Below are 12,693 nucleotides of genomic sequence, written 5' to 3'. Positions count from 1 at the left end.
CAAAGAGCTCTGATGGGAAAGGAAAATTAGTTAAAAGCCTTAGTGCTGCCAGGTTGGCAAAGAACTAGGATTTGGAAGTAAATTTATCTTTACCATGTGGCTTAAAGTAAAAACTTAAGGATTAAAGTAAAAAAAAAAAAAAAAAGTTCCAGATGAATCACACCAAGGAGAAAAATGCAAAGTTACACTCAACACTAAAATACTCAACTCAGAAGTGACTTTTTTGACAACTGGGAATGGATTTCTGTCAGCCTTTGAATAAATGAATGTATGTGGAAGTTTCGATTAATGTAAAAACAAAATATAGCCTGTGGGAATATTAGTGGCATAAAAGAACATTTGGACAATGGATTCAGTGATGCTGGGTTGTCTCTTACAAACTGGAGGCTTCCTTGGCAACTCAGACGGCAAAGAATCTGCCTGCAATGAACAAGACCCAAGTTCAATCCCTGGGTTGGGAAGATCTCCTGGAAGAGAACGGCTATCCACTGCAGTGTTCTCACCAGTAGAATTCCAAGGGCAGAGAAGCCTGGCAGGCAACAATCAATGGAGTTCCTAAGAGTCAGATATGGCTGAGCAGTAGGAAGGTGTGCAAAGGCTGGTGGGTCCCAGAGGTTCCAGATAGTCTACTGTTGAATATCCCCAAGGACTCCGGGCCTGGCTTTGCACAGTGAAACCATGTTGGCACTGCCCAGGGTCTGAGATGCAGGCTTTGCATCTACTGGACCCACTGGGGAAAATGCTTGAGTACAGGGTTAGCAGTGAAGGTCCCTTGGAAGAAGTTTCTCTCCAGCCATGCTCACTCTTGGACACTTAGTTCGTTCCAAGCCCTGAGGATGCACCTTGCATATGATGACAGATTGAACTGCCTCAGAAATAAGTGAGGAGGTGGATGCCTTGGAAATGAGAACCACAGGTAAATACTGCCCTGAACTCCTGTAGTTGATCCTTGCCTATCAGAGAGCATCTAGAACCCATTCATGTTCAGGCCCTTTTACTTAAACATTAACAGGGGAGTCATTAATTTAAAGGGGAGAATCATGGTCACAGATCACAGAGGACACCCAGTGATTGACACTGAAGTTCCCTTTATTTATTTGTAACAATCCAATACAGGGGTAATGACTCCATCAACCTCCCAAGCCCAAAATTCCCCCTCCAAAATTCAGATTCACATTTCTAACTTTGTAGGAACACATCTCTCCAAAAATCCCACCAAGCCCACCCCCCATGCCCACTTTAAATCACGTTTCCTTTGCCAGCATGTAGTAAACTATTGTCTGAAACCATGGTTTGAGTTCCTTCTAGATGAACTAAGGTCTAGGTGGCAGTGTCCCAGTGCGGGGGACAAAGCCTGCAACTCGTGAGCTGGGCTAGGCGGGCATGTAGCAGGGGCACAGGATGGGCTCAGTGTCATAGAAGATCTGGTCACCGCAGTGTGGACAGGGGCTGGCGCTGACCCAGCCCATGCTGGCCCGCCCAGATTTATACAGCAGCTGCTTGAGCTGGGTGTGAAGCTCAGCCAGGAAGCCCAGGTGCAGAGTGCCATTCACATCCTCATAGCTCTCCAGGGGTGCAGGGTACAGCATGTGGCTCAGCTTGTTCAGCCCCATGGTGTGTTGAAGTAGGCTCTCCAGCACGGCCATGGAGATAGGGTTGCCGCAGAAGCTGAAGGTAGTGAGCTGGGAGCAGCAACTCAGGGAGGGCAGGAGGGAACTGAACTGGGTGTCCATGATGCCGCACTCATTTAGGTCTAGGTCCTGTAGGGTGGCCGAGGTCCACTCAATCAGGACCTGCAGAGGTTCCAAGCTGAGGCTGGTCAGGTTGACCCCACTAAGGCTCAGGTCTTTCAGCATGCTGATGCTCGGGCACTGCGACAGGTACATCAGGTCTGACTCTGAAAGCAGGCAGTTGGTGATCCACAAGGTCTCCAGAGGGGTCTTTAGGCACCTGGCGAGAGACAGGGCAGTCAGTCCCAGGGTGGGAGGTGGCGGGCAGAGGAACTGGGAAGGAGAGGCCTGTTTCACTGTAACACAGGGCATCTCAGTGGCTTGAAGCTGGCCTCTAACCTTCTTGACAGGAAGGCAGGGTGTCTTCTGGGGGAAAGGTCATGCTCACATAGGTATGACCTCCCCATGCACAAAATGATGAATTATTTTCAATGTGGGAAACAAACAGTAAACAAATGTTATTTGCCTATTTCAGCTTACTAGTATTTGGTTCACAGGAATTAAGATGTTTTTACAGGACACGACTAGTAGAATTAAACAGCTGGATGCAGCGGACATAGGCTGCTGGGTCCCAGCAGTTACAGATGATCCCTGGGTGAATATCTCCCAGATATTCAGGGGCCACAAACTGTCCATCACCACCTACAATTCTTTTCTTCTTCTTATTTTTCCTTTCTTTCTTCTGGTTTCTGTGAATATATTTATTCCTAATGCTTGGAGTTTGCAACTGCCAAAAAGGGAATCAATGCAACACATTCATACAGTCAGACTAGGCTGCATCCTCTCAGCTTTTATCACCGTGTTCAAGGCAGAGCGACAACCTGTTATTGAGAATTTCCTATGTATTCAGAAGTCTTAGAGCAAAATATTAATTGTAATTTAGAGTTAAAGAGATTGGAGCCACTTCAACAATGATTCTCATTTGACTTTTTCTCTTCTCTGGACTGCTTAGGAGCCACAATTTCCCCATCCTGATTCCTGCTTGTCACCTCCAGAATCACCCACTTCCCTCAGCTCACCTGGAGCCTAAAACAGCTCGGGACAGAAGCGGCAAGTGGCAGGGAGACAGAGCTGCAGACTTCAAATCTCATGCCTGATGTACCAATATCCTTCTCGCTTAGTTATCTGCGATCATCTCAGCTAAGAGATCACTCTCTTGGAAAGAATTCCCAAGAGCATCTCACCTGACCCACACTATGTGGACTCCCAGCAAGAAATCCCCTTTGACAGCATCTAACCTAGGCCATGCCTCTGACCCTAACCAGGGAGGTGACCTGACAAAATGCCCGGGGACACAGTGGCAGCACCGTGAGGACTTCTGAGCAGCCCATGCACCCTGGCAATGTCCCCAGTGGGCACAAAGCAAAAGCCCTGAGGGTAACGAAATGAGGGCATTCTGGTCTGCAGAGCTCACACCATGCCTCACCTGAGCACCTGGTGCAGGCGCCCCTCGAGGAAGGAGATGGAGTCTAGGTAGAGCTCCTGCAGGTGGGGCAGGTTCAGGAACTGGGTGGTGAGCTGGTCGACTAAGTGCTCCTCCTGGTCCGGGGTGGTGCGCGGCAACATGTGGATGCGCGACAGCAGCAGCCGGCGCAGATTTCCCATCCGCCCCAGATGCGGCACAAACCTGCCCAGTGTGCCCAGCTTCCAGATGCAGTTCACCTCCAGGTCCTGGATGGAGTCCAGCTCCACCACCTTCAGGATCCTCTTGATGCTCTGCATAGGCATGGTGAAGATCCTCAGCTTCTGGCAGCGCAGGTGCAGCAGGCTCCTCCTCTGCTTGGCCTTCTTCAGCAGGTAGCTGAGTGTCTCATCCAGGGTGTCCTCCTTGAGGCACAGGTCGACCAGCACCTCCACAGGGGCCCGCACCAGCTTTAGTACTGCCTGTGACTCCACCCTTTGGCTCTTCTGCATGGGCTGGATCGGGTCAGGCTCCAGCAGTGAGCAAACACTAGCCTTGATGCCAGACCACAGGGTCCAGAAGTCCTCATGGGTATTCCGGCGCAAGTCCAGGACCTGCAGCTTCCACCGCCTGTGGAGCCATGGGGGACATGCTGAGCTGTGCAGAGTCTGATAGTCACCAGGACCCCGCAAGCGCTCTGCACTCCTCACACCACAGCTCCTCCATCTTCCGGACCTGCCTTGATCCCCACTTTAAAGGAAACTGGGCGTTGGCCCATGTGCCTTTTGTGCCCCCTCCCCCTCAACCCATCCGGTACACCCGATCACCTGTTCCCAGTTGACCCCTCATCCTCCTGCCCTGGCTGCATCATGCTCACATCCCCAGGCCTCACCAGTCTGCCAGGTCCTCCTTACCTGGGGCGGACCTCCTGAGCAAGCAGGACGTCCAGGCCATCGAGTGCAGCCTGAAAGGTCTCCAGATGAGGCTGGTGGTCCTTCATCAGGGCCCCCAGCGGGAGGCAGGGGAAGGGCCAGGCCTGCACCATTGCCTTCAGAGCCTTGGTGTGCCTCCCAGCAAAGGCCGCCATAAACAGCGGTGGGAAGAGTTCAATGGGCAGCTCCTCCAGAGCCATGATGGCCAAGGCCTCATTCTGCAGCAGGCTCTGGCCAGCCAGCTCCAAAAGTCTGGGTGGGGCCCCGACGCCCATTGTGAACCTACTCCGGAACGAGTCCTGGGAGGATGTCAGAGAGCAAGTGGAGCGGGGCCGGTCCTTCTCCGGTCAAGGAACTGGGGAGACCCTACTGTCCCTCCACCCTCAGGGAACCCAAGCAGGGTCAGAGACATCCTCTGGCCACAAAATCACAGCTTTGGCTCCAGTGGCATGTGGACAAGCATCTCTCCAGGCAGCAACAAACAGACAAGGTGACCTCTTGCCCCATCCTATATCTACCAGCTGCTGCATTTAATTCCAGCCCTGCTGGCCGGTAGATACCTAGGAGTCTGACAGCTGACCCCACTCTCTTCAGAGAAAGCTTCTGATTATTACTTAAGGGCTAAAAACAGGAATAAGGAGTTTAGCCCAACATGGCCTGTCTCTAAACTCCAACCAATAACTCATGCACTGGGTGCTGTTATGTCCCTTAATAAAAAGACGTACCTTTCACTGTGTGTCTCTTCTACAAATGTTGTTACCATTCAGGTCAGTGGAGCAAAGTGCTCACATTCAGAATAAAGTCTCCACTTTTTCAAATATTCTATAGATTTTTTTTTTTTTTGTATTCCATGGAATTAAAAAACATTTTTTAGCTTTTAAAAAGAAAAGACACCCCCAAAATTCTTTAAACTAGTAAAATCACAAAACTATAAAATAATATGTATTATAATCACTGTCACAAACTAAAATGTAAAATGTCACCCCAAAATTCCTCCTAATTATATGTTTTTCATTAAATCAATTCTAGGAACTTCCCTAGCAGTTCAGTGAGGAGGACTCTGCTTTCAATGCAGGGGAAAAAGTTCTATCCCCACCAGGGAACTACGACCCCAGATGCCGTTCAGTGTGGCTCCATCCCCTCACTCTCACCACAACCTACCCCAACCCCCCCACCCCTACCCGGCCAAATTTTACTTGGTTAAGAAATAGTGTAACGGTCTGTACGAGTGGCAAAAATCAGAGAAGAAACCAAACTGTCTGGCAGAAATGAAAAACTGCATGTAGAAGAAAAGCGAAGTGTGCAACTGCCAATGTAAATGGAAATGCAAAGAAAATTCTCTACAGGATTGTGGCCTGCATGGCTTGTCCCATGAAGACCCCGGCAGGTACAGCTGTCAGAGCCCAAGGCTCCAGCATGGAGTAGTGTGCTCAGTCCTGAAACCCTCTTCTCCTTGCAGGACACACTTCTCAGATTCTGGCTGAAATTTCCATTTCTGGCTGAAGTGTTCTTACTACTAGATCTCCATCCACCTATGTCTGAGTGGGATTTTTACTTTCTCACTACATACAATTTATGGGATCCTATGTCTGTTCATAATAGGTTAGCAAAATACAGCAAAATATAAAAGAAGAAAACCAACCTGAAGGTTCATTCGTTGCGGGAGTTTGGGCCACATCAAAATCACCCAAATGTTCACGTTCAGACAGCTTTGTGCGGATGGTGGTGTCACCCCAGAAGAAAAAGACACAAAGTAAGATTTCCGAGAATCACACTGTCACTTATACATCAGACAGCAAAACATGTGCCTCTTCACAGGGGAACAGAGGTGTGTAATGGAAGGATGGTGAGTCCTCCAGATTTTGAGGGTCCAGGCTTCCCTGGAACTGGTCAGGTCAAAATGACACATAGGAGCTGGCCAGGAGAACAGAGAGACCAGACACTTGTAATGAAACCAAGGAAAGTACCCAAGACAAACGTGTTTTGTTCGGAGGAATTCAAAGACTTTTCTTACGCTAGGCTTGAGAAATTGCCAGAAGAGGGAGTGGCTAAAAAGGGACCAGGTGGATCCCATAAACTCAGGGCAAACCCAAGATCCACACTTCCTCCCTCCCTGGAGGCAAAGGACATTTCCTCCCTTGAAGTTAAAGAGATTAAATTTAGGAATGTGGGTTAGGAGAGGATGGAACCTTTTTCGCTGGTCAAACCTGGAATATGCCTTGTTCTACCTGAAAGCCACTGAGAGCTTAGGGCCGTGGGATCTCCTGAAGGGAAGTAAACGTGGCCCAAGAACACAAATCTGTGTCAGCAAACAGCTGTAACCGGAGGCTCAGGTATCCCCCTGCATACCCCAGCCTAGGCTCTGTCGAGTGACCTGTATCCTCACCATGATCTTCGAAGGCTCCTTCCCAATGTAGCTGGGTAACCTGACCTTCCGTCAGTGCCAGTGAAAAAAGGAATGTAAAGCACCTTTGAAACCCACCCACTTCCCCCCATTCCTCTCCCTCCCCTAAGGCTCTCACTTACACAGATTCTGATGGGAGCTCAATTTGAAGCTCAATTTGAAAAATTCAGTTTTTCCTTTGCTCTGCATTAAGCACAGGTAGCCACATGGACTTTCTCCCTGTTGATTTGCAAAGCCTGCATCAAAGGGTCTGGATGAAGACCCTGCTGGGTTGGCTGACATGCTGGTTCTGCTGTGGTCTCAGAACACAGACGGATGGAACCTCTCCACGCCTGGCATTGTGATGCCCCAAGAGTTCTTCTATTTGGAAGGTAAGAGGTTGGTCTTACCTGAAGGATACTCCACAGTTTGGTAACTTCCTAAAGATGATATTCACCAAATTCCTACCATTCCCGTCAGCAGCCAAAGATATAGCTGTCCCTTAAATAGAGTTAAAACCCTAAAATAGGGTTAAACTGGAAGGTGCCTTGTGGGCATTTTGACTTCCAGCAATCAGCTTGACCAATCAGCTGCAGGAGCTCAGGTTTAGCAATATAGATAATCATCGAGTCCCTGATAAAGAATCAGCCATGATGACGCTGGCACTTTCCACCAGTACCTCAAATGACTTTCAGAGAGAAGCCAAAGTTCACCCCTAGTTTACTTTACAGCCTGGTGAGCCTGAGGCATTGTCATGAGGTGAGGCAGGACACTGTCATGCTCCAAGGAGAAACCAGAAGACACACTTGGGCAAAAATGGATAGATCTGCCCCACAGAACATTTAGAAGAGCTAGCCAACTTCACAGGGGGTTGGGTAAACAGGAAATAGCAGAGGTCTAAGCTTGGGATGTTTCCATGGGAACTCAGGATCCAGGAGATCTAAGGCTGCAAGAGGGACTACTGTCTTCAAATGGTCTAAAAACAGGAAGTATCAGCCAAAAAGTCTTTCCGAGCAAGGCATGGGACAGGCCTCTGTCCACCTCCAGCTCCACACAGTCTGTTTGTGCAGAGGACTCACTGGGCACAGAGTACTAGGGGCTCATCTGCATGAAGATGAGTTATTCCTGGCCAGTGTAAGGTCAACCCAGGATGACTCCAAGGACCCAGTCAACCTGAGGGCATTTCTACCTGTTTTTTTTTTGTTGTTGCACAGTCTAGTGCAGCCTCTGAGCTCATTTCCGGGTGGGAAGAGCTCATTCCCTCTCTAGTTGCAGAATTCCTTCTGTGACTGCAATGCATTTGCTCCTGAGGCCCTTCCTGGGGCTGTTTGGAATGCATCTGTGCCCAAACACACACTAGAAATGCTGGAAGATGACCCTCCCTGGCTTCTGGAGGAAGACCACAGCCTGGCTGGTCCTTAGAGGCCCCAGACTGACAAGAAGTCCTGGGGACCCAGACCCCAGCAGATGAGATCACACCTGGAGTTCCAGTATGTCTGTCCTCCCTCCAGTCTGGAGTGAGATCTCTTCTTACCGTCTCTATGAGCCCACTCTGCCTCTTCTTGTCCTTGGCAAGAACAGATTCAATGGCATCTAGACCTCAACAAAAGAGGCTCCCTCCTTCTTCCTCCCCAGTGAAGACTTGCCAGATGTCCAGGTCATCCTAACTTTAGCCAGTTACTCCTGAGGGTGGTTCTTCTAGAGGCAAAGCAGCAGTAGGGTGGAGTGGGCAGGGGGTGGGAGTTTGAGGGTCCGCACCAGGGAGGTAGGACAGCAGGGGCTAGCCCAGAACTAGGGGGAGGAAGGAAATGACAGCAGAACTAGGAGCCTGGTCTCCTGGCTCTCAGAGCTGCATCTCATTTCCTGGAGTAGTATCAAGATCATTGAGGGCACTGCAGCCTGCACTTGGGGGCTGGGAGTGTCCCTAGGTGGTAGGGATAGAATAAGAGAACAGAATGCTCAAACAGTTAGCTTGATACTGCATTAGGGAACTATAGATAGAGAAGAAACTTTACAGGGTTTTGGGAGACCACAATGACACTCAAGAAAGTAACACGAAAATTCTGCAACACATAGGCTTGCTTGATTCATAAAGCAAAACAAGTTTCTCAGCATCAAAGCCAGGTTGCCTTGCTTAAATGAAGCTAACTTGCCTAGCAATAACACCATGCTACAGCGCATGACACATGGCCCAAAACAATCAAAGACTGGTGGCATGAGACGTTCATCCTGCCTAGTGAGCTCCATGACTTACTAACCCCCAAAACATGCTCTTTGGCCCCTAAGACACGTTTTTATCCGTAATGTGCACCCTAAACACTAAAACTACAGCAGAAAACAAGACCTACAACCTTCCCAGTGGTCAAGTTAATGACTCCCCAAAACAGACTCTGCGCATACAAAACACAATCTCTTATGGAAAGGCGACTTTTCAAAATGAAAGACCTACACTGTACTGAGACCTGAAAATAACTTTCCCAAGTAATATGACAGGGAAGTTTAGTGTGCTGCAGTCATGAGGTTGCAGAGTTGGATACGACTGAGCAACTGAACTGAACTATGATAGTCCTAGCCTGGCCATATAGAGCAGGAAAACTAAACTTGCCTGCCCTACCTGGGTGAGGCAGTGATGATGGAAATGTGCTGTCTACTAAAGAAAAAGAAGATCTTCCACCCTCTCCTCTTCCTCTGATTGTGAAAGTGTAACTGAGTACTTAGGGCAACACAAGGCTTGTGAACCTGCCAAGTGTCCTATTCTAATGAATCATTCCTTTTCTAGCACTTCATTTGTCACCTAATTTCTTTCTAGTATAAAGTATTAGTCAGTCAGACGTGTCTGACTTTTGTGACCCAGTGGACTGTAGCCCACCAGGCTCCTCTGTCCTTGGGATTCTCTAGGCACAAATACTGGAGTGGGTTGCCATTTCTGACTCCAGGGGACCTTCCCAACTGTACATAAAGGAGACTTCATCAATGTGCAGTAGAGGATACCCCTGGTTAACCTGTTACAGAAAACTGCCTCTATAAACTGAGTCTATAAATTCTACACCAATTCTATACCTCTGCTTGGCCAATTGCTTATTTATTTAGGTTTTCAGGTGAATGACTTAGGGCTATTTGTTCCATCATGAGATGTAAAGCACTGTGGTGCCAGAGCTCTTGGGAGCCCTGGAAACAACACCTAATGGTTTCACAGGGTCCAACTCTGTTTCTCCTTGCCTAGGCGACATGCCAGTGGCTGTTCCCCCTTCCTATTTCCAAGGTGAGATGGAGGGAGCACTGAGACTGGACACACAGATTAGAGAGGCTCAGAGAGAAGTTGGTGAGGGCAGCCTGAGAGGGTATGTTTCTAATAGTTACAAAGTGGCTGCGGGCACATCATTCTTGGTGACTATGAGGGACACCTAGTGAAACTATCACGTTCATCTTCTAGTTAGAAATATGTATGAGGTAGGTGACATACAACACAAGTATAACAAATGTTGTTTTATGTTAGTTATAAAAGTTAATAGAGTCAACCCTAAGAGTTTTCATCAAACCAAAATTACTTTTTTCTATTTCATTTTGTATCCATATGAAATGAATGTTCACTAGACTTACTACGCTCATAACTGCAGGATGGATGTAAGTGGACTCATGATGCTGAACCTCTAATCTTATTCAGGGCTATATGTAAATTCGATTAATATCTCAGTTAGACTGAAAAAAAAGCCATCATTTTCCACTCAGGATATCGAAACAAATGAAAAGCAAGCGGGCCTCAAAAATAATGATAGGCAAACCTGATCTGTATGGTGGAGCCAGGGACACCAGGGAGACCACTCATGCTGAAACTGAAAAGCCAAAGTTCATAATCTAAGGCACAATTATGATATTTTTCCAGGCCAGTCCGTATTTTTTAAAGTTAAGAAACCTGTTACACTAACTGTTGTAAATGTTTGTTGTTGTTCAGTCACTCAGCCCTTCTGACTCTTTGAGACCCCATGAACCTTAGCACACCAGGATTCCCTGTCCTTCACTTCCTCCCAGAATTTGCTCAAATTCATGTCTGTTGAGTCAGTAATGCCATCCATCCATTTCATCCTCTGTCAGCCCCTTCCCCTCGTCTTCCATCTTTCCCAGCATCAGAGTCCTTTCCAGTGAGTCAGCTCTTCGCATTAGGTGGCCAAAGATTTGGAGCGTCATCAGCCCTTCCAGTGAATATTCAGGGTTGATTTCCTTTAGGACTGACTGGTGGTAAATGTTTAGAGAAATAAAAATAGTAAATCTATTTTTTTTTTTTTTTTTTTTTTTAGTACTCTGTGATCTTAAGCAATGAGAATTAAAGTGTTTCATTACTTTGCGGAAATGTCAGCAAGGAGTCCTCTCAACTCTGATTCCTTTCTTCTCAGCACATAACTTTCAACTGAGGATGAGGATCTTTCCTATGCACAACCTGGGCAATTGTCACCCTACTTCCTAACCCTGGATCTGTTTCCAATGTCTCATTCTTTGGGCTTTCAGGCCTGATACTATCTCCAAGTTTCTTTATCACTATCAAGTGAAGTAACATTTGCTGGCATCACTGCCTCTGAGACATCTTCATTTCTTTTGTCACAAGCAGGCTCTTTATTCAAGTTTTTCCAGAGGATGGGGAATGAAAGCCTGAAGCTGGATTCTAAATTAAAATGACAATACCTCGTATTTGGCAGAATTTACATCACCAAGTGTTTCACTTTCTTCATCTCAGGTTCTTCCCCCAAAACTGAAACATCTTCAACAGGGGCCTTACCTTGGTTTTCCTTTTTCACAAGTAAGGGCTGGGGATACAGAGAGTGACACAGGAATGTTGTATCCGGCCAGGTGCAGGTATCCCTAAGCCATCCCAGGGCCAGTCTGGTAGGGCAGTGTGCCCAGGAAAGTCTCTGAGGACTGGAATACCCTACTCTGTTTGTGGGCAGTGAAAAGCTTAGGGACTACTAGAGCTCAGAATAGGAGCCTCCTTTCAGGTGCCACCACCCACCCCAGTCTAGGAACTCAGCAGGTCTGTGCCAGGTCATCCAGGAGTATGGGGTAATGGTGCAATATTCGAGGAGAAATCCAGACAGGCCTAGATTTACACCTCACCTCAGCTCAACAGCCCTCCTCCAAGGGCTCAGGCTCAGGCCATCTCCCAGAAAGACACCTCCCGGTACTGCCTGCCCTCCACAGAGGCAAGTAGGTAGATTCACTGATGGGGTGTCGCCGGCAGGATCTGGGGAGCAGCTGTGCACAGAGGCCCCTCCCACAGGTGAGGCAGGAGATATGAAGGGTGTGGGGGCCCTGGTCCGGTGCCATGACTGCAGAAGCAGAGCTCAGGGACTCTCTGCCATGGCCTGGGCTCTGATCACACTTTGTCTGCACAGGAAGGGGACTGGCTGGCAGCCCCAGGCACTTTTCTCCCTCTGCCCTGAATTTCCCTGGATTCATGACCTTGATTCCTCCTCTTTGCACATCTTCCTCCTCTCAGGGTCCTGGCCCCAGTTGGTCCTGACACAGACACTCAAGAGTCTGCAGCGCTGGGACAGAGGGTCCACATATTCTGCTCTGGAGACAGCAGTGATACTGGGGGTTACAGTCAGGTGTGCTGGGATCAGCAGTGGCCAAGGGCTATTCAGGACCCCCAGTGCATAATATCTTCCTTGCCCTTGGGGTCTCTCTCCATGCTCCATTACAGTCTGGCCACACGGCCTCCCTGGCCTCCTCCAGCTGCAAGTAGAGGACTCACTGTGTTGCCTGAGTGCTTTCTTTCCAGGAGCACCTCACTCCCAGGGGTCCCACACTTAAAGAGAGAAAAACTTCCCTGGACTCACCACCCAGCCCTTATCTAATACCATACAGGGGTTGAGTGTCTGGGGTCTGAAACCAGCCTCCCAAGCAAAGGTTCTGAACCTAACCATGGCTTCGGGAATGGGTCCCCAACACACTGCACCTTCCTCTTATAAGATAGCAGCAGGATTAAAGTCTCTTAAGAAAATGACTTGGGAAACTAAAGGGTGCTCATTCTCCTCCTGACCTGAGGGCCTCAGACCGCAGAAACTACCCAGCTCCACGACGACTAGCACGGAGGAGGCACCAGAGGTGGTGAAGGGGACCAGCTTACCTGAAGATGACTTCCAGCTTACCTGAAGATGACTTCCACCCACACTGGTTCAGTTCACAACGACCTCAGGTTCTCAAACACCCGGTTTCCCTGGTCTCCTATCCTCTCGGTCACCCGTGTCCTCC

General features: G+C 48.5%; 1 protein-coding gene across 1 annotated transcript; it reads right to left on the bottom strand.

Annotated features, from left to right (window-relative positions):
- Window positions 1-1,373: 1,373 nt before the first annotated feature.
- On the bottom strand, window positions 1,374-5,742 carry LOC128071023 (melanoma antigen preferentially expressed in tumors-like). Its single transcript, XM_052664017.1, has 4 exons — window positions 5,707-5,742; window positions 4,047-4,363; window positions 3,157-3,762; window positions 1,374-1,950 (listed from the first exon to the last, which is right to left on the bottom strand). Exons 1-4 carry the CDS (start codon window positions 5,740-5,742, stop codon window positions 1,374-1,376), a joined length of 1,536 nt encoding a protein of 511 aa, XP_052519977.1.
- Between the last annotated feature and the right edge of the window lie 6,951 nt (window positions 5,743-12,693).

The sequence above is a fragment of the Budorcas taxicolor genome, chromosome Y, assembly GCF_023091745.1.
Source record: "Budorcas taxicolor isolate Tak-1 chromosome Y, Takin1.1, whole genome shotgun sequence".
Taxonomy (NCBI): domain Eukaryota; kingdom Metazoa; phylum Chordata; class Mammalia; order Artiodactyla; family Bovidae; genus Budorcas; species Budorcas taxicolor.
Note: the sequence above shows the minus strand (reverse complement) of the source record. Positions and strands in the feature narration are given on the sequence as shown.